General features: G+C 39.2%; 2 protein-coding genes across 2 annotated transcripts in view; one reads left to right on the plus strand and one right to left on the minus strand.

Moving 5' to 3' along the window:
- Positions 1-8,509, minus strand: part of LOC122654449 (uncharacterized mitochondrial protein AtMg00810-like) — an 87,209-nt gene extending 78,700 nt beyond the window's left edge. The window contains exon 1 of the mRNA XM_043848542.1: positions 8,222-8,509. Coding sequence (XP_043704477.1) covers positions 8,222-8,509 — 288 coding nt within the window. The remainder of the gene's footprint in view (positions 1-8,221) is intronic.
- Positions 8,510-15,511: 7,002 nt separating this feature from the next.
- Positions 15,512-21,228, plus strand: LOC122645270 (enolase 2). Its single transcript, XM_043838598.1, has 17 exons — positions 15,512-15,617; positions 15,880-15,943; positions 16,045-16,109; positions 16,376-16,423; positions 16,530-16,616; positions 16,731-16,811; positions 16,903-17,004; positions 17,159-17,239; positions 17,330-17,404; positions 17,894-17,956; positions 18,082-18,162; positions 18,484-18,678; positions 18,767-18,817; positions 19,341-19,429; positions 19,509-19,560; positions 20,187-20,243; positions 20,945-21,228. The coding sequence occupies exons 1-17, from the start codon at positions 15,552-15,554 to the stop codon at positions 21,023-21,025; spliced, it is 1,338 nt and encodes a 445-aa protein (XP_043694533.1). The 5' UTR covers positions 15,512-15,551; the 3' UTR covers positions 21,026-21,228.
- The last annotated feature ends 772 nt before the right edge of the window (positions 21,229-22,000 follow it).

Consider the following 22,000-nt stretch of genomic DNA (forward strand, 5'->3'; position numbering starts at 1 on the left):
ATATCTTTAGGATTAGTAGTTATTGTTCCGTAGGTTCGTCTCTGATATGTATTGTTGTACTTTTAGCTTATTTTCTTGTTGATTTGTGACAAATTTCAATGACACCCTAAGCCTTGTATTGGCGTATCTTTTACGTAAGTATGTTGAGATTCAGTGATTGTTCACCGTAATATCTTCCAGATTTATATTCCTTATTTAGATTCTCCATGTACTCTTCTTGTACCATCTTGTCAGGTTTTAATGTTTGTTCATTTATTTTATCAGATTTTCTCATTTCTAAGCAGAGGCTGGATTTATGGAATCACATGTTGATTCAGGTAGTCTTCAACGAACGTTATGAACTGCATTTTCTTGTCAAGACTAAAAAGGTTTCTGGGTACGTCTGCGTGTGCGAAAAGATCCCCATGCCCTCTCACATCCTGACCATGGGGAGTTGAGGACCCTCACTGACACACACTCCTCCCTCACCATGTAGGCCCCCTTCTTGACAGAACTGTGTCCTGCAATATGATTGGTTTGGTGTGGGAGATTCCTCCCACACTGGCGGCGCAAAGAAACCCTCCAGATTGGGCAGGAGAGATTGTTTGTTGGTGAAACTGATTCTCAGTGTATTTTACCTCTGCTTAGTTCAAGAAACATTCCTATTCCGCATCTATATATATTCAGGACTGGAATATATTTTTACTCATTTGTCTCCTGCCTCCAATTTTCCGTAGCATGTTTTAAATTCTTGGGGTTTAACTTAAAAACAATGTCATGGAGAAAAGCAGTAGGTAACCATAGACAACCCAAGGATTTCCATAATATTAAATGCTGTATGTTACTTAACCCTATCGAGTTCAAGCGGTGGTCACCCTAGCCATTGTCTTTGTGATGCTTTACATATGTTGACCTATATTGCTACATTTGAAGCAAATCTACTGAAAAGGTTATGCATATGCTCCAATAATTGGGAAATGGGTTTATAAGGATGCACCATGTTAGTTTGGTACTTTATCATCTCCATTATTGTTTTACTTAAGTTCCTGGCACTCTGTTGCATTTGAAAGAATTGAAATTATACAAGTTGCGGCTGCTTTCCCACTCCGGAAAACTATAATGCATATAAAATTCTCTTGATCTTATTGCATAATGAAAATAGTCTTGATTCTTTTTTGTAGGTATCACAACCTACTTGAATGTGGAGGAGAAGGTAATTGGTGTATCTGCCTAGTATAGAATAGATGAATTACAATTGACAGGTAGTTACTACCCAGATGATGAGGAATAAGGTACTGTAGTATGGGTCTGGTGGAAGAACAGAATGTCAGCATCTTGAAGATTGTGGTTCCATTTATATAGCACCATTTCCAGTTCCAACTAAGGTAACTAATGAAGAAGTTCTGGACAAAAGGTAGTTTTTACATATTTCCCTGAGTTGCAGAAGACACTGTAGGATGCATTTGCCATTGATTGCCTGTGAGAATATATGTTAATGGATATTGGATAGTGGCCTGTGAATCTGATCCCTTGTGTGTTTATTGTGCTATGATATTTGTAGATTTTGGTGTGAGTTTTATTCAGGGATATGCTAAGAATTTCTTTTGATGTATTTGAAGGAAGAAGAAAAAAAAGAACAAAGATATTCTCGTACCAGTAGAAATTGTATCCTCACTGAGCAAACTGAAAACCAAATAAAGAAACAAATTGGTTCAGAATGTAACACTAGTGCAAATCTTGGATTTTGATCCTTGGTTCATTGTCTCTTTTAGCATATTATTACTTTTATTTCTCCATACATATAAACAGTTAAATCTTGGATTGGAATAAAATTTGTTAGGTAGATAAGGAAAGTTGGTTGAAGCCTACTTGGGCACCAAATTTGAGTGGCAGGTGAACTACCGTTTGAACTACCATGTTGGAAATATAAATGAAGCATTTTGTTAAGCTTTACTTACGATATACACATATTTCCTATTATCCTGTGTGTGCTGACTTCCATAGAACATAGAGTTCCTTACTTTGGCAAAATAAAGTAAATAAAAATAAATGAAAATTCAAGCTTTGAACCATGGTTTAAGGTATCGGTATTGTATTGCCTGTATCAGACAATATGTATTAGTTTTGCTAGTTGCTGATCTCGATACCATTTTGATACTGTATCGATGACAGTACGGACAAGGGGTTAAACAATCAAAAACCCGCTTTTTTTTTATAAATAAATCAGGGGTAAATCTGTTTGATTCATGCTGATATTGTATCGGTTTTGCAAGTGACCGATAACCCAATCAATACTGCACTAAAACCATGCTTTGAATAGAGTAATTGCCAATTAAATTGAGGTGAAGAAATCCAATTCATTATAGATATTATAGTTCTGTTGAGCTATCAAATTTAACTCCGTTAAAAAATCTTAGGGAAAAAGAACGTTAGCTGTTCTTCTGCCTAGATACAAACTAATGCCTTTGTGTGTGAACAGACTGTTCAGCCTAAATTGAAAATCACATTCAATTTGTCCAAAATTAAACTAATGAACACAATTTCATGCCATTAGTGTACAACACATGATTTTGTGTTTTTTTTAAATATCCCTATCCATATACATCGTACTCGTAACAATTTAGAAAATAAAATTTTAATTAAAATAAAATGTTATGCAATCCTAAACCCTTCCAAACCCTCAAGTTTATCTAAACCTACTCTCTACCAATTTGGATTCAATCGTTTTATTTTTGCATTAGATAATTTAATTTCAAATGGTTTCTCAACATAGATTAAAATCCTCTGCAATTCCTTTATCTTATGTTGCCTTGTAGTTTTTCCTGAGAGCTCCACACATGGAAAATGCTTCATCTAATGGTGCGAGCTCGATTGAATTTTTTTTCTTTCTTCTTGAGCTCGGCACCATTAAATGTCGCATCTTCCATGTGTCGAACTCTCAAGCCCAAAGTACGTGGCACCACAAGATTAAGGCACTATGGATGAATTTTTTTTTTTTTTGTTCCTTCAAACTTTGAGTGGTCCTATTCCCAAGTATGTTTGGGCTGAAGTGGAATCGGTTAAACCTGCCTAAGTGCCCATGCTTACCACCCATATTTAGAGGCTCTATCTCTTTATGAGGAGTGAAGTGAGGTATTAGTTCTACCAAAAAAAGTGAGGTATTAGTTATATAACTAATTAAACACAATTAAAAACATGTTTTAGAACTAATATATATATAGAGAGAGAGAGAGAATGTTCTCTTTTTTTCTCAAAAGAACTAAGGGTAATTTAGTGATTTTATCTAGGAAGTTTATGCAAAAGTGATCAAATTTTCTTTTAGGAGTGGCATAAATTGTCATATTTTTTTTATGAAAAAAAAAAATAGATAAACTGAAAGAAGGAATATACAAGAAAATTAGAGTTCAGGGCCTTTATGGCCATATTGCCATATTTACTTGATTAAATATATTAAATATTAGTAATATATCTATGAACAATTTATTATACATAAAAAAGAAATAAGTAAAGCCCAACCATAGCATACAATTACTATGTTTCTTACAGGGAAAGTGAAGCCATACTAAAATCCTTCTCTTATTATAGAAAAGGGATTGCATCAAGGAACCTTACACTAATTACTCCATTTGTAACAATTGCTCCCAAACCACAAACCATGTCCAAAGCTACTACTTGAACCTTAACCATGATATTATAATTACCTAGACACCTCCGCAGAACATATACATACAACAAATGTGGCAAAGATATCGTTTAATCTAAGGTTATTGAACTTTTTAAAAATTAAAAAATAAACTTTTGTAATCATTACACTACATGATTATATTATTAAATTTCAAATCATTCCATATTTGATTATAAAAGTTCAGTTTATTTTGCATTCAAATCTCTTGAATTTGAAAATAAAGTAAAAATTACATCTCTAAAAAGCATCATTCTTTGGTAAGTTTAAAATTTTTCATTCCCTTCCTTTTAATTTCCACTGCAACCAAACGAAGCCTATTGGTTGAAGTAAAAATGATTTCAATCCTTCTCTCCATCACATGTAAACCACACCCCAATTGTGTTTCATCGATCCAAGCCGTCGGAATGGCACACAGGGCACGTGTCAACGTCTGTTGCCGCGTTGGATGATCCCAGCTCGGGGGTGTGTTAGAGAGGAGCCATGGGAGGCCATACCAACATTCTCTCTCATATTCTACCATGTGCGCCCCATGTGGATGGTATAGTTTGTAAACCCTCATCGGTGTGGATTACACATTCCTTCTTAAATCAGCATTATGGGAAACCTCTCCTCTCTGTTTTTTGGGTTTTTAACAAATGCCCCCAACAACTTTTTTAATTGTAAATTCCCCCTATTTTCAAAACAGTGTAGCACTTTGGTTCAATCTGTTAATTTGATACATTAGACATTAATTTTAAGGAATCTAATGACCAAAATGCCCCTTGATAAAAACCCATTAAAATTAAAAAATAAAATAACCAAATTGCCCTCATCTTCCCCAAATTGTTTTGGGTTTGAAATTGAAATTTTTTTTCCCCAAATCGGTTAGGGTTTGAACCCATCTCGAAAGCAAGAGATTTGGGGAAGATGAGTTATCTGAGTGTCATACTAATAGATTTTGGACTTGCATCTGGTATTCGATGGTATTCGGCAGAGCAACTCTGGGTCGCTTGGTTTCCCATGGCCCTCGTAATCAATCCCATATACTGCAAAACCTTCCCTTGCAAGTCAAATTCCAGTTCCTGCATCAGAGACTCAGATACCCATTAGCTCTCTTTGAATTTCAATTCAGCCATGAACAAGAAGGTTAAGTATACTCTTTTCCATTCACCATTCATTGAGATGCTGCACTCCATGGCATATCCTATGAGCACCAGGAAAACATGAAGGCCGGGAATGAATTAGGAGCAACAAATATGGAAAAACAGACCAATCATGGAAACTTACTTGCTACATGAAATATATTATATTTTTGGTGTAATGGATATAATACCATGGCATAGAAAGATTAAAGCTTTTGGTTCTGTATTTGAAGGGAGCCATCTACATGTATAAAGTTTAAATTCTCGAGAATTGAAGATAAATTCCTGCAATATTAATTGCAAGAACATCAGGAAAACAAAACCCATGAATCCAAAAAAGAATTTATTCTTCTTCTGATGATTTAAAAAGAATAAACAACCAATCTCTTCAAATCTGATTTTTCCAATCTCTATCGCCTGTAAATTTTGAAAAATGGGAAAATTAGAAATTAGACGATAAGCAGAGGATTCTTACAAAATGGTTGAAACAATGGAGGTTTGATTTTCAGTTAAAAATCAGACGAATATCTTCGAGGTTTAATGGAGCATAATTCCCAATCCCAAGTGCTCTAAATCCATACATTTTCTGATGAATTGCTGCAACTTCAATTTTGGAGGTTTGATTTTAGGGTTCATCTTCCCCAAATGGTTTAGGGTTTGATTTTCAGTTTCAAACCTTAAACGATTTGGGGAAGATGAGGGCAATTTGGTCATTTAATTCTTTAATTTTGATGAGTTTTTATCAAAAGGGCATTTTGGTCATTAGATTCCCTGAAACTAATATCTAACGTCTCAAATTAACGGACTGGACCAAAGTGCTACATTGTTTTGAAAATAAGAAAAGTTTGTAATTAGATAAGTTTTCGAGGGCATTTGGACAAATAGCCATTTCAAGGGGGCATTTGTTAACAACCCTTTTTTTTTTTTTTCTTTGCATAAAGTTCGACCTACATTCTAGTCTTATTGGTGATAATCTTATAGTGCATGAAGCTTCATCCTTTAGTACGAGCTTGATACAAGGTAGTATTTTTTTTTTTGGGTAAATTATCGATCACCCTCTGGTTTTCAATCGAAACTCATATCACCCCCTGGTTTTTGAAAAAACTCATCCTTCCCCCTCTAAAGTAACAACGTTAACTTAAATCAAATAAAAAAGTGAAATGACATTTTTACCTTTTTTATTTAAAAAAAAGAAAAGAAAATTGCTTCCGTCACTTGCAATGGAGAGGCCGAGCACAACCATCGGCGGAGAAGATGTTGGTGGAGATCTCTCGGCCGCAGTCGGATAATGCTGCCGACAGCTTTGTCGCAACTCCGATTGGTGGTGGAGGTGGTGGGTCGTCCTCGCGATGACCAAAACCGGAGGTTCAGGCTCTGAATTCTTAGAGCTAATTATGGAGAAAGAGGAAGGGATTGAAGACGTCTGGGTCTTACTTGCATCGTCGTCGTCGATCACTGACGGATTTCAGGGCCGAAGAGAGCGGAGAAATCGAGGGGGGACTTCCATGGTGCTGGAGCTGGAGAGGAGGAAGGGGAGACCGGCAATCCTAGCGGCAAAAGTATGTTGCTAACTCTCTAAACTAGTAAATCCTTCACACCATCAAGTGCTTCAGCAACATGAAGACCCACAGTAATCGAATGAAACCATGGCTGATAGAAAGATTAAAGTGGGTCTGAGTTCCAGTTTAGATCTCATGATTAGGATAATATAAGGGTCTCAAGTTACAGGATTTTGGTCACCCCTAAGGTGAGTTTCAAATCCCAGAAGTTCAGGTCAAAATAATGCAATTTGAGAGAGATCAAGCTCTCCCTGATGAAAAAACCAATTCTAACATTAGAGCATGGTAGTGGAAGGATTTCAGAAACTTGATGGAAGAAGAGAAATACGAAGATGAAGATTAGGGAACTATAAAAGACACCAGAGAGACAAAGAAGGGAGAAAATAAAAGAAACAGTTAGAGAATTTGAATTGTTGGAACTCTTCCCTATGACAATTTGTCGATAGGGTCTCTATATTTATAAATCATTGTGTAACTGTAATTTGAATTGTACAACGTTATCTATATTTGAAATACAAGTTGAGTTTGCTTCAAACTCTTATCTCTCAGTTAGAGGAGCCCTCAACGAACTAGAAGTCCTGATTATGTGCGCTGACTTAGCCAACTCAGAATTCGAATTTGAATTCATCGTATCCTTATCCTCTTCCGTTACACTCCCCCTCAAGTGAAACGGTCGAATGGCGATGGTGAGCTTGTCTCGCAAAATTCGAAAATGTGGCCCTGGTAGGCCCTTCATGAGGATGTCTGCAATTTGGTTTTGACTGGGAAGGAACCGAATGCATAATTGGTTCGCAACCACTTGTTCACAAACAAAGTGGTAATCAATTTCAATATGCTTGGTTCTAGCATGAAACAGTGGATTGGTTGCTAGATAAGTCACCCCGATGTTGTCACAGTACAACACGGGTGGTGTAGGTGATATCCTTGTACTCTGCTTCAGTGGATGAGCGTGCCACTGTTTGTTGCTTCTTTGAACTCCATGATATTAAATTCTGACCAAGATAAACACAATATCCACTGGTCGATCGACGATCATGTTGGCTACCTGCCCAGTCAGCATCACTAAATGCAAGTAATTTCTGTGTGTCAGATTGTCGAATTTGAAGTCCTAAATCGATGGTGTCTTTGAGATACTGAAGAATCCTCTTTACCGCTGCCCAATGATCAACGGTAGGGCTGTGCATGAACTGACACACTTTGTTCACTGCGAAGGCTATGTCAGGTCTTGTCAGGGTCAGGTACTGTAGTGCTTCCACCGTGCTACGATATAGAGTAGCATCATCAAATAGTGATCCAACAGCCGGAGCTAGAGCTTGTGTAGACGTTGGAGTAGGCAACGGTTTGGCACCCTCCATTTGTGCCTTTCGGATTAAGTCCAATGTGTACTTGGATTGTGAGAGGTGTAACCCTTTGGAGGTTCTTAAAACCTCCACACCAAGAAAGTAGTTTAGATCTCCCAAATCTTTGATCGCAAACTCCTTTCCAAGGTTGTCTATCAGCTCCTGCACCATTTGTGAGTTTGTTCCTGTCACTACTATATCATCTACATACACCAGTAGATAGATAATTTGATCTTTCCAGGAACGCACATATAGGGCTGTGTCAACTGCCGATGACTTAAATCTAAGGGATACTAGGAATTGGCCAAGCCTATGAGACCATGCACGGGGTGCTTATTTTAACCCATAGAGAGCACGTTGTAGGTGACACACATGGTTTGGGTAGGCTGGATCTATGAACCCTTGTGGCTGGCTCATGAAAACTTCCTCCTTTAAATCTCCATTTAAGAAAGCATTTTGAATGTCCAACTATCGTAGACACCACCCTCTTGACACTGCAATGGATAGGACCATTCTGATGGTTGCAGGTTTGACGACTGCACTAAAAATGTCAAAATAATCGATCCCTTCTCTTTGGTGAAACCCCTTAGCCACCAAACGTGCTTTATACCGACTTATTGACCCATCAGAATTTCTTTTTATTCTGTAGACCCACTTGTTACCAACCAAGTTCATGGATGAGTGGTAAGGCACCAACTTCCAAGTTCCATTTCTTAGAAGGGCATGAAATTCTTCACTCATGGCTTCCCTCCACTTTGGTTCCTTACTTGCACTAGTGTATGACGTTGGTTCTTCATCAGAAGACGTCAAGGATGACAGTAACATAGTGGAGATAGGATGCTTGGTTGCCATAAGATTCAATTTCTCAACCGGTTTGGTGACACCCGATCTTAGCCGAGTCATCATGGGATGGGCTGGTCTTGGTGCAGGTTGAGGCATGGAGGGGGGAGGTTGGGAAATTGGGCTAGGGATTTCGGGTGAGACTATATGTTACACTCGCACCCGAGAGCCTATTTGTTTATTATTTATCCTTATGGTGAGTAGACTGTGTTGCCTTGTTTGCCTGTGAGCATTTCACCGTGATGGTCAAAGGGTAGGTTACTAAACCTATTTTATTGCTTGTTTACTTCCTCTCGAAGTCCTTGAGGTGTGGGCCCAAGCCCGGACCTTTTTGATACTTTATCTGCCCTTTCTATTGCATAGGATGCAGGGTCCTATGTGCATCCGATGCTGTTGTCGTGGCTATTTTGAGTGAGACCTTATGTGGGGCCCACATTCCCTTTATCGAGGATGTTGTTGGTGCCTTGTCATGGTTGACTACTACCCTAGCCTCCCTTCTATTTTGGTGACCTCTTAAGTGGGCCCTTGGGCCTAAGTCATGCTTGAAATAGGTTAATGTACTTTAGACATTAAAAGACCTTAGCCAAACAAGACCCAATCTTTATTCTAAAATGAAGCCCATTGGGCCCAAGTTGTATCTTAATGGTGTTTAATTGAGTTTAGGTGGGTAATGAGTTTAGATGGGTAATATGTTTGTGGTTCATTAAGAGATCCTACCCAAACAACACCTAAGTGGACATTTAAACTACCCAACCCAAACAAGCCCTAGATTTATAGCTAAGAGGCCCTAGCCAAACAGGCCTTAGTAAGGCACATCTATAGATATAAGAGTTAGGGCTATTCCTTAGTCTTTCTCATTTTCTTTCCTAACCTAATCGTGAAAGGAGAGGAGAGCTTTGAAGAGAGGAGGCAGCAAGGAGGAGAAGAAGGAGATGAAGGAGATGAAGGAGAAGAAGGTGGGATCGGCTGCTTGAGCTTGGATCTACAAGGAGGACCTCTTGTGTACCTCAAATCAGGTAGGCCAAGAACACTCTTGCCTCTCTCCCTTCTCTTTTCTCTTTTCGGTTGAGCTTGGAAGGCCCTCCATGTCCTTTTTGAGCTTAGATGGCTCACCTAATTTTAGTCTTAAGTTTGGGTTTCCTCTTGGAACCAAATGGCTTAGCCTAAGCTGTGTTTTTGGGACTCCATTAATGTATTTCAGTCCTATAAAGACCTCTATTTTAACCTCCTACTAAACCTATTTTGATTCTAGAGTTTCAACCACCAAAGGAAGCCCCAAATCTGGATTTTGAGCATTTGATTCTTTAAATCCCTCAATCATTTGATGATGGGTGCTTCTAAGACCTTAATAGACCATAGGACACCCCCTCCCTAGTCCCTTGGAATTTAAAGAACCAAATGGGGCAAATCTGGGTTGTTAAGGACCTTAAAAATCGTACCTGGGTTGCATCGGAGGCAGAGCTCTGCGTGAGGCCGATGTTGCCTCCGATGTGGCCTGAGCCTACAGGAAAGGTCGGACTCAAGGTCAGAGGCAAGCCTGCTGAGTCCGACGTTGCCTCCGATGTGGCCTGAGCCTACAGGAAAGGTCGGATTCAAGGTCGGTGGTAAGCCTGCTGAGTCCGACGTTGCCTCCGATGTGGCCAGAGCCTGCAGTGAAGGTCGGAGGTAGATCTCTGCTGAGTCCGACATTGCCTCCGACGCAGTTTTCAAGGCTTATAACTTATGTAAACTGTGAGGTTTCTCTATGAGGCCTCCCCTACACTCTCTCACACTCTTATTCACTTTCATAGGCGCCAACATATGTGCAATGGAGTGATTTTGAGCAAGAATCGTTGCGCTTATACAAATTCTATTTGAAGTAATTGGTGAGTGGGTTTGGGTGACTGTCTGAGCTTGTTTACTATTGCTTATTTATGCATTTATGAATTATATTGTGACATTATCATTCAAGCATGATTGTATATTTGCATTTATTCTTATTCGATGATGATGATTAGGATGATATGGATTTGTGTTGGGTTACGATGCCAGGAAGTACTGGCACCGGAACCCCCAAATTACGTGGAATTGTATATTGCATCTCATTCTTGCCTGTATGCGTCGTGTTATGCTAGTACCCGGGTGTTAGATGGAATGGGACGTTGATACACCCGGATGTACCTCTCAACACGATAGGATTCATATAGTATATCTGTGGTTAGACTCAGTTCCCTATGCTACGACCCTTATCAACAGGGGTTTAGGTGTTGGGTAGCCAGAGCACCTGCTGCTTATGGAGAGTTAGAGAGGCCAGGCCAGGGGGTAGTAATGGTTATCGGGGTCTGCCTCTGGGTGGTGATGACTACGATCGACGTGGGCTCCATAGTAATAATTGAGGTTGCATTGTGGTGAGAATGGAAGGATCCACAGTGTCTTCCCTAGTTATTGCAGTAGCATATACCCATTGACTTAGCATTGTGTGTTAGGTGGTAAATGAATTAATAATGGCATGCACCATGGACTATTTGTGATTGTGTGATTGTGCATCCCCTTTTCTCTCTCACTAGCTCGGTGGAGCTAACCCCCGTGTACACATTCTTTTTAGATTTTGATGCAGATGATTACTGTGGAGCCAGAGATCGTGACTGAGGATCATGGCGATGGTTGCCCATGACGATTGTGCCTATGGGCTGTACTGTTACTTGGGATCTTTCCCATTTTGTTATTTTTGAGAGCCTTGTGCTTTGTCTAAACTTTTATGTTTTTTCTTTTTGGTAGCTACTTGATGATCATAGGAATTTTATAACTATGTTACTTATTATCATTAGCCAATGAACATCTTATAATTATTTCATTTACGCTTCCGTAAACTCTGACCTATCTTGAAATGTAATATTCCTTTGTCTTTCGCACTCTGATATTATTGTATTTGAATATTAATTTATGACTGTGAGTTGGCCACTGCATCGAGATCCTGGCGATGAGGTGGGATAACGCGTGTCATCCCAATCATACCCTGATATTGTACTTTATCCCTTATCGGGATAGGGGTGTGACACTATAGGTGTGGTGATTGGGTCATGGTCTAATGAAGTATCCAGTTGGTGGGTTGGTGAGAGAGGAAGTGATGGGATGGTTTGTACTTGGGCCAAATTCGGTGGACTTAACGGTTCGGTTTGTGCAGTGGGTGAAGGACCTCTATTATTTGAGTGGGTTGTTGGTGGTGACCTGAAAAGGTGGGAATCCGTGGGCTGGACTGTTGTGGAGTTTGGCCATGGTTGGGTGATTGTAATATATTATCAATGGTTACAATCACTGGGTTGGAACTGGGTGAAGTGATTTGGGTTCTGGTTTTGGTTTGGTGGGCATAGGGAAACCGGTTCTCATCAAATGTTACATGCCTTGATATATATGTGCGCCCCATAGATGGGTCAAAGCACTTGTATCCTTTGTGACTATTACTGTAGCCAAGGAAAATGCACTGGGTCGATCGGTACTGCAATTTATTTTTGTTGTAGGGTCTCAACCATGGGTAACATGCACAGCCGAATGTGCGAAGCAACTTGTAATCTGGATCATGACCAAAAAGAACTTTGAATGGACACCTGTTTTCAAGCACCGGTGTAGGCAGCCTGTTTATCAGATATACGGCTGTTTCAAAGGCTGTTGGCCAGAAACTCAGTGGTATTGAAGCTCTTGCCATTAGAGATAAGCCAGTCTCTACAATATGGCGATGCTTGCGCTCTGCTCTTCTATTCTGTTCAGAAGTATGAGGACATGAATATTGGTGCGTTATCCCTTTTTGTTTGAGGAAGGGATTAAAGGCTTGATACTCCTTAGCTCCATCGGATTGAAAATTTTTAATAGTGCAATTGAAGAAGTTCTCAATATGTGAATTAAATTGAAGAAATATTGATAGAGCCTCTGAACGGCGTACAAGTGGAAAGACCCACGTGAATCTACTATAATCATCCAAGAAGGAAATATAATACTGATAACCTTGCACTGATGGAGATGGAGAGGGTCCCCAAATGTCCGAATGCACTAGTTGGAAGGGAAACTGGGCAGTGCTCTTATTTGCTTCAAACGGCAACTTGTGTGCTTTTCCCAGCTGGCAGGAAACACAAACTGATGTTGCTAATTTATTGAATGGAAGACTTGAGCAGCGTAAAACAGAATCCAAACACTTCAATGAAGGATGTCCTAAGCGATCATGCCAGACAGCCTTGGACACCTTCTCCCCAACATGGACGATTGGCAGTGATTTATTTTGACTTGAGATAGGCAAGTCATTCTTTTGCAGCTTATATAGGCCACCTTCAATTGTTCCTTGCAGTAGTATCTTCCCTGTTTTGATATCCTTCACATAATAAGATTTTGGATGAAACTCAACAATTACATTGTTGTCAAATGTAAATTTACTGACTAAAAGTAAATTTTTTGTAATGGAAGGAACATGTAATATATTATTTAGAAACAAGGAATGAGAGGAAGAAGGAATTTTAGATGAGCCTATATTTTTTATTTGCAAACCTGCCCCATTACCAACCCGCACTTGATCAGTGCCATTGTATTCTGAGTTGATTGTCAAATTCGCCAAATCAGAAGTGATGTGGTGAGAAGCACCTGAGTCCGGGTACCATGCATAGTCACATGTTGCAGCTGGTACTTGTTGAGCAGTCTCAGTGGTTGTTGCTGGTGCTTGTTGATTGACTGGCTGGTAGTTTGGATTATACCTGTTGAAGCAGGTAGAAGCTGTGTGATTTGTTCGATGACAGATCTGACATGAGGTTGGGGTCAGCAATAGAGGAGGGCGCTGCTGCTGGTTGGTGTTGAACTGACCACGGCCACGGTTGTTATAGTAGTTTCCGTGGCTACGGCTGCGGTAGTTGGCTCTTCTACCACGATTTGCACTTGGTGTTGTTGATTTTGTAGCAACATTGGCTTCTACTGTGGGAAGATCAACATGTGATGTCCGCTGCTCCTTAAGGATTTCTTGGCTGAGTAATAAACCAATAAGATCATCAAGCGGCAGTGGATCCAACCTTGTGGTGATTGAAGTTGCAAAGGCTTCATAGTCAGAACCCAAGCCTTGGAGAATGCTTAAGATTACATCGGGTTCACTAACTTCTGGATGTGCCGCAGCAAGCTAAATTATCAACTAAGCCATTAATTCGTTGAACATATTCAGCCATGGAGGATGTTCATTTCTTCAGCTGGAACAGTTGAAGCTTCAATTGCATAATGCGAGCTTGGGATTGGGATGCATAGGTGCGTTCTAGAGTGCTCCAAGCCGCATGAGAGGATGTGAGACCTATGATTTGAGCAAGGGCTCCTTCGGTGAGGGAGGATATTATCCAACTTAATATGATTTGATCTTGCCTGCGCCAAAGAGTATATGCAGGATTTGGACTGAGTTCAGGAGAAGAAGACGTTGAAGAGGGAGATAAAGTTGCTGGTGGGCATCTGTTGCTGCCATCAACAAAGCCAAAGAGATCGTGTGCATGTAGGAGAGGAAGAAATTGGGACTTCCAGAGCAGATAATTGGTACGGTCAAGCTTAATAGGCAGTAAGGAAACAATATTGGTTAGAGAAATCAGAGTAGAGGATGGATTTGCAGAAGCAGTAGTGGTGGAATTCTTAGAATTCGTCATGGTGACCTTGGTCAATGCCGGATGATACAAAGTTAGAGAATTTGAATTGTTGGAACTCTTCCCTATGACAATTTGTCGATAGGGTCTCTATATTTATAAATCATTGTGTAACTGTAATTTGAATTGTACAACGTTATCTATATTTGAAATACAAGTTGAGTTTGCTTCAAACTCTTATCTCTCAGTTAGAGGAGCCCTCAACGAACTAGAAGTCCTGATTATGTGCGCTGACTTAGCCAACTCAGAATTTGAATTTGAATTCATCTTATCTTTATCCTCTTTCGTTACAGAAACTAACCTGAGAAGAAAAAGTTGGAGAACGAGAGAGGAATGAGGAATTAGGGGGAGGGGGTGGGGTTTTCATAGTCTTCGAGGAACCACCATTGCAGTCTGGGCAGACAAGGTCGAAGGTGGTAGATGGCCTTAGCTCCCCATGCTTGCCAGCGACTCTGCTATCAGTAGCATTATGCCCCCGTGCAACATTGCCGCCGCTGCAGCATCACCACCGCTGAAATCCCACCTGGATCAGTACCGTTTATTGTTTTCTGTTTTGTTGATTTGGGGAAGAAGAGGGAATATTCCCCTCTGCTTTCCCTCATCCTAAAAATATTAGGTTTTTTAGATCCAAGGGTAAAAAAATAATTTTACATTGGTCAAGGGTAGTTTAGGGTTTTAAATTTTTTTAACTGGCTGACATCATCACTTAATAGAAAAAAACTAACGGTAGGTACTAATTTGGCATTTTGGGGTATAAACCAGGGGGTGATTTGAGTTTTTTCAAAAACCAGGGGGTGATCTGAGTTTCGATTGAGATAATTTATCCTTTTTTCTTCTTCTTTCTTCTCAAGTTCGACACCGCTGGATGTCGCATCTTCCACATATCGAGCTCTCAAACCCACACTGCAATTCACCGCAAGATTAGAACAATGTAAAGGGTTTTTTTCCATCTTATTACCCAACAAAAAAAGGTAACTAGAAACCTTCCCTAAGTGGGCCATGGCAGTTGGGACAGGTCCACTAGAATCCACGGATGACGGATACTCCGCTTTTTTTTGGGTAACAAGAATATACCATTTTAATCCTTGTTAGATGCGGGCGGCTGCGAGCAGGAGCATTCCGTGAAAAACTTCTAATTCCACCACTCCGTGACGCCCAAGTTTTGAAATCACAGGGTTCACTTTTTCCGTCCACCCGTGAAATTTCCACGTGTTTTGATCTGACGACTGCGAATACTTTAAGACTTTAAGAGTGGTAGATGAACTTTACCACTCCTATAAATACTGCCCTCAACTGCCCTTATTTTCTCCGGTTGTTATTGACGGAGTTCATTTAGAGATCATTCAGAGTTCGAGTCTTCGAAACACCGACACATTTTTTCCGCGACTGAACGATCAATGGCGACGATCAAGCTTGTTAAAGCTAGGCAGATTTTCGACAGCCGTGGAAACCCTACCGTCGAAGTAAGTGCATTTCAATTTCATTTTTCGAATATGAAATCATTAAGTTCGTTCGTCTTCGTTTTTTTTACAGTTTCTGATTTATTTAACAATGATTTGGTCCACTATTTCGGTTTGTACAGTTTTTTGGATGATTTACTTGACCGATCTGAAGCATTTTCGATTACATTTAGAGATGTTTATTTTGATAAATCTTATTTCTTGTGATTGCATCGGCATTTTGAGTTGTTATATACATGGATTCTAAGTGTAAAGAAAATTTCAGGTGGACGTTACTCTTTCTGATGGAACACTGGCTAGGGCTGCTGTTCCCAGCGGTGCTTCGACTGGTAAAGAATATATATCTTTTGGCAGCTATTTATAACAGATTATTTGCTTGTTTCTGTGGTATTCACTAAGTTGTAACCTTTATGTTGTTGATTTACAAAAGGTGTCTACGAGGCTTTGGAGTTGAGGGATGGAGGTTCCGACTATCTTGGGAAGGGTGTCCTTAAGGTTAACCCAAGCACAGTGCCTTTTTTTTTCTGCTGTTCTCTGTTGTGATTGTAAACAAACAAGTAGGATCTATTTTTGTGTTTATTTGGGTTTCCTTAAAGGCTCTCAAAAAGGGGGAGGGGGGGGGGGGGCTCATTTATACATAATTCTTTGCACTCTACTGAATTACTTAGGTTGATGTTTGGTTGACTGAATTAGAGTAGTCCTGAAGTTATTGGGCTATGGGTATGTTTTTACTTAGTTTTTTTGTACCATTTCTTGACCAGGCTGTGGGTAATGTCAATGCAATCATCGGACCTGCTTTGATTGGAAAGGTACATTCTATGCTTTGATTGTTGTTGTCTCTTTGTTCATTAGCTCAAGTGTGAAAATAACTGACTGACTATTTCTTATTTTCTTGTTTCCTGGACACATTTGTAGGATCCAACAGAGCAAACTAAAATTGACAACTTCATGGTGCAAGAGCTAGATGGGACTGTTAATGAGTGGGGTTGGTGCAAACAAAAGGTTCCATGAACATTTTATCCCTTGTTTTCTTTTATCAAGATGCAACAATTTTTCATCTTGCTTGTTATTTTACTACCGTATTTGCTTAGTTCCGTTTTCCTCTCAACCACTCAGCTTGGTGCAAATGCTATATTGGCTGTATCACTTGCTGTCTGTAAAGCAGGAGCTAGTGTGAAAAATATCCCACTCTACCAGGTATTTTTGACACTGGAATATTATTATTTATTCCTTTGACATATGTCATGTTTATTATGTGCCTCACTGTTGTTTTGTCACTTTACTTCAGCACATAGCCAATCTTGCTGGGAACAAAACCTTAGTGTTACCTGTACCTGCATTCAATGTCATCAATGGTGGTTCTCATGCAGGAAATAAACTGGCAATGCAGGTAATACTTGAATGAGTAATCTATGAGTAGGTAGTGCCCTTTTTCCCGTTGATTTCACTTAATGAATAAATGTTTTGTTTCTTCTCTTCTTACGCATAATAATAATCATAATAAATAATAAAAATTTACCCTTTGCTCTTCTCACGTTCTGTAGGAGTTCATGATCCTTCCTGTGGGGGCATCTACTTTCAAGGAAGCAATGAAGATGGGTGTAGAAGTTTATCATCATTTAAAGGTACATCTTTGGTTATTCCTATTTCATTATGAATGTGAATTAACACTGTGTCTCATTGACCAAGCAAGTTTCTATGCTTTATTTTAACAGGCTGTAATTAAGAAAAAATATGGTCAAGATGCCACTAATGTTGGTGATGAAGGTGGCTTTGCACCCAACATTCAGGTTCGTGAGTGTTCTTATCCTTTCCTCACTCTCTGTAGAGAAAGATTGTCATTTTGTGAAACTGAAATGGAAGTTTTTGTCTGAAAGTAAGCTTTGGTGGCTGTTATATGCTTTGCATGAATCCATCTATCTTCATCTCAATGCTTTCTTCCCCCTCCCCACCTTCCTTAAAATTGCTAATAATTTAGCTTGCCAAACAGATCGGTTGCAAGAGTTAATAATGATGTCTGGACTGTGACTTTCAGTTGTTTGTCTCATAATGATGACACCATTGTGGGCTCAACTCTACACCACTCAAATCAACTCAGCAAAGCCCATGTTGTCATCTATTTTGAGCTGATTGCATTTGTCTCCCCAGACCAACTTAAAAAATACAACTGGGAAAATCTTAGTATCTCACTCCCTACAGTAAGACATCAAAATAGAGAGGGTTCCAATAACGAAAGTCTATAATAAATTTTTATTTTGAAATGTTTGTATGACATGCAGGAAAATAAAGAGGGTCTAGAATTACTTAAGACAGCTATAGCAAAAGCTGGATACACTGGCAAAGTATGTCTTCTTCACCAGTAACATATTTTTTCGCAGTTTTAATCTTTTATTAGTAAGTTTTTACTACTAATTCAGTTATCCGCTTGTTTAATTTCTGGGTTTGTTGATTTTGGATTTTCTAACAGGTGGTGATTGGGATGGATGTTGCTGCATCAGAGTTCTATGAAAACAAGGACAAGACTTATGATTTGAATTTCAAAGAAGAGGTAAGAAATAACATTATGTTTATGTCTCCAAACAAACCCAAAAAATCCACCTAGTTGTTTGAAAGTGGGAAATTATCGAGGTTATCAAATTTTAACTCATTTTTAACTGAAACTCTCAAACTGAGATTTAATATCCAACTACTATCCAATGTTGGGCCTCCATACGTTTTTTCAAACACCAGATCAAGTTTTGGTAGTTATTGTTTGTCTGAAATTCTCTCTCTCTCTCTTTACAATAGATCCTAAGCCGCGTTATTATATTCATTAAACAAAAAATTGGTGGAACATGTATTCAATAATGGATGATTTCACTGCATGCAGAACAATGATGGATCACAGAAGATTTCAGGCGACAGTTTGAAAAATGTTTACAAGTCCTTTGTGAGTGGTTATCCAATTGTATCCATTGAAGATCCATTTGATCAGGATGATTGGGAGCATTATGCCAAGATGACTTCTGAAATTGGCCAACAAGTACAGATTGTTGGGGATGACCTTCTTGTCACCAACCCCAAGGTAAGTAGCCTTATATACTAACTACTACTAAAATTCCAAAAGAACATAATTATGTTTCTGATTTCTGTATTCTTTGTGATTGTTACAGCGTGTTGAGAAGGCAATCAAGGAGAAGTCATGCAATGCCCTTCTGTTGAAGGTATTATCAGTGCATTTTATCTGCATTGACAAAGTGTGGCTTTCAATCATTTTATGTGATCTGGTGCACCGTTATTTTCTTTATTACCATTGACACATTGGTGTACATTTGTAATTTTAAGGGAGAAAGACGCTAACCGGTGCTGTGCCTCGGCGTGTACTTGCATCCAGACACAGCCCAGCGCAAAAAGACAAGTCCACCCCCCCTGGAAAAGCAGAAAGGACCAGGGGTGCACCGGTCTTTTCGTGCTGGGCTGTGTCTGGGCGGGTGCAGGTACACGCCGCGCCCAGCAACCGGTTAGCATTCCTTTTCCCAACTTTTAATTGTAAAAACTTGGTGATTGCCTACAGTAATCAGGATGTAAGAGATAGAAAAGAACTATTTGGATTCTTCACATGGCTTAATTGGTTTTTGTGTTTCAACAGATAGGAATTGCATCCTGTTGTGCAGAATGCAGTATGGTGCTTATAATTCTTTAACACAATTTATCAACCTATACAATTTAATTTTTGTGTGGTTCCAGGTTAATCAAATCGGTTCTGTCACAGAGAGTATTGAGGCTGTCAAAATGTCCAAACGTGCTGGCTGGGGTGTAATGGCAAGCCACCGAAGGTTCGATATGTGTTCAGTTGTTTATTTTGTTTTTAATGTGAAAAATCATGGCTGACTCAGTTCTGTTTGTTCATTACAGTGGTGAAACCGAGGATACTTTCATTGCCGACCTTTCAGTTGGTTTGGCAACAGTATGTCCCTCTCTGTCTCTCTCCCTTGCCCCCTTTTTTCTTGAACTAAATATTTTGTTTCTCCATGTATAAAAAAAGAGTTCTATTTGTTGATGCATTGCAATTGGAGCTATAAATCAGGGTTTCATATAATAAATTTGCACAGGCTTATCAACTGATTAACTCTATCAGTCCTAAAGTCTAGACTGCAACCTGACTATTTATTGGTCATTCGGTTTTCAGTTCAGTCTGGGTTAATTTGTAGGTGTTTGGTCCCTTGCTGATTTTTAATATATAATAACCAGTATAACTAATATACTAACTTCAAGCATCCCTAAATTGAGTTCTTATTAGGTCAATCTTAAATATCTATTTTGATTTTTAGTAGCTATAATTAATTACAACCCAATGATTATATATGCAAGTAAGCAACAAGAATTATGGGCATCTATTGGTATTTTTGGCCAATCAGGCAAGATCAAAACTGTCCAAAATCTGAGCATTTTTCTAAACTGAAGATTGAAACCGGCCAAGAAGGAATTTGGTCCATCTGCTTTTGGTTATGTTTTTCCCCCCCCCCTGTTTGGGCTTCAAATTGACACTCCTAAATTTGCTTTGTATCTTGAACTTTGTGCTTGTCGGAACAGGGCCAAATCAAGACTGGAGCTCCTTGCAGATCAGAGCGCCTTGCTAAATACAACCAGGTAAGCTTTGAGCTAGCACTATATTGCTGACTTATTATTTTATAATTGGAATCCTGGTCATTTGATTTTGATATTGCTTTCCTATTGCATGCTGGTTCATATTTGCATATCAGGGGTTTTCTAATGTAATATCTGTGTAACATCATGGTATAATTGTCATACTAACTCTTTAATATAATGCAAAGTTAGCATTACCATATGTGCGATGACTGGTGTTGTTTAGTTGCGCACTATGGTCCCTGATTGATGAGCATGTTTTGCATGGTTATTGTTGTAAACCTGTCGAAACCACCGAGATATCTCGGTTTCGTAGGTTTTCGAGATGAGATGGACGGGTATTTTAAAAACTACATGGTTTCGACTCGGTATTGACAGTTTCGATCATGTTTCGATATGGTTGAACCACCTTGAACCAGGCCTATATAATACCTCATTTCGACTTGGTTTCGATAGAAACCCCTCCAACCAAGGTTTTCCCATGAATGGGAGAAAGTACCAGGTTTTGACCTAGTTTCAGTTGGTTTCGACCAAATCTCGGTTTCATCCAGGTTGAAACCTAGTCAAAACCCAAGTTCTTGATCCTTGGTATATACTATACTTTAGTCGATCATGAAATATGGCAGAGCTGGATCTTATGTTTTTGTGCATACTTGTGTACATGGAAGCTGTTGCTAAAATTTTTTGTTTTCTCTGGCATGCAGCTTCTTAGGATTGAAGAAGAGCTTGGGGCTGCTGCAATCTATGCGGGAGCAAAGTTCCGAACACCAGTGGAACCATACTAGATGCCAGATCAACTATGGGTTCTGTTTTTATGCTGCTTTAGTTTTTTGTGTTAAAAGGTTGTGTTGGTGGAAGACATTGTCGTGGGTTGACAATCACTAGTGTTTGAGAGAAATAATTGATAGGAGGCTGTTCACCATCTGTTTTAGAGAAGAGGTCCTCCAAGGTCCATTTTGTAGAATGATAATGATAAATTCTAAGATTTCTACCCTGTTTTTACGGTTGGAAATTATTGATATTTTCATCATCTATGTGGTTGGTATGCTGGAGTATTAAGTTAAATCGTGGCAGTATTATACCAGGCATGGGTTTTGAATTCCATACCTACAAACATTCGTCATGATAGTGTTTGGTGGCATGGATCATGTGGATGGTTATTAACATAATATTTTGCTACTTCGTTCTTACTAATAATGGGGTGCAGGTTCTTGACTTCGTTTAAGTTTGGTTGATTGTGTATGGTTGTGGTATTATTTATGTGTTGATCGGAATTGTTGAGCAACAGCAGCAATGCATGCTGAACTGAGGGATTGGATTTTGTGCCATGAAACTTAACTTTAACATGGATTTGCAGATCGATTCTTGTTATTAGAAATGTGAATAGCTTGCATCATGCCTTGAGTTTGTTTTGGGTTACACATGATTCCTGATTGAGAGATTTTATGGTTTAGTTTCTTGATGACCCAGAATGCAAGTCTCTCATACTGAATGCAGTACAAGAGTAGGTGTGTATGGTCTCTTGGATAATTCTTGGTAGGTGACATTTAACGAAGAGAATGAAATGAAACTTCCAAGTGCAGATGGATAGAGAATTAGATTGCATACTTTACCATCCAAGAGGGCATCCACAATGAAGATAATTGATTGGATCGCACGTGCACGCCAAGTGCAACACTGGTACAATCATGGTTTTAAAATTTGGGAATCGGATCGTTGAATTAGCTGTGACCAATTATGATTTTGATCGATACAGCTAA

This window comes from Telopea speciosissima, chromosome 1 (assembly GCF_018873765.1).
Source record: "Telopea speciosissima isolate NSW1024214 ecotype Mountain lineage chromosome 1, Tspe_v1, whole genome shotgun sequence".
Taxonomy (NCBI): domain Eukaryota; kingdom Viridiplantae; phylum Streptophyta; class Magnoliopsida; order Proteales; family Proteaceae; genus Telopea; species Telopea speciosissima.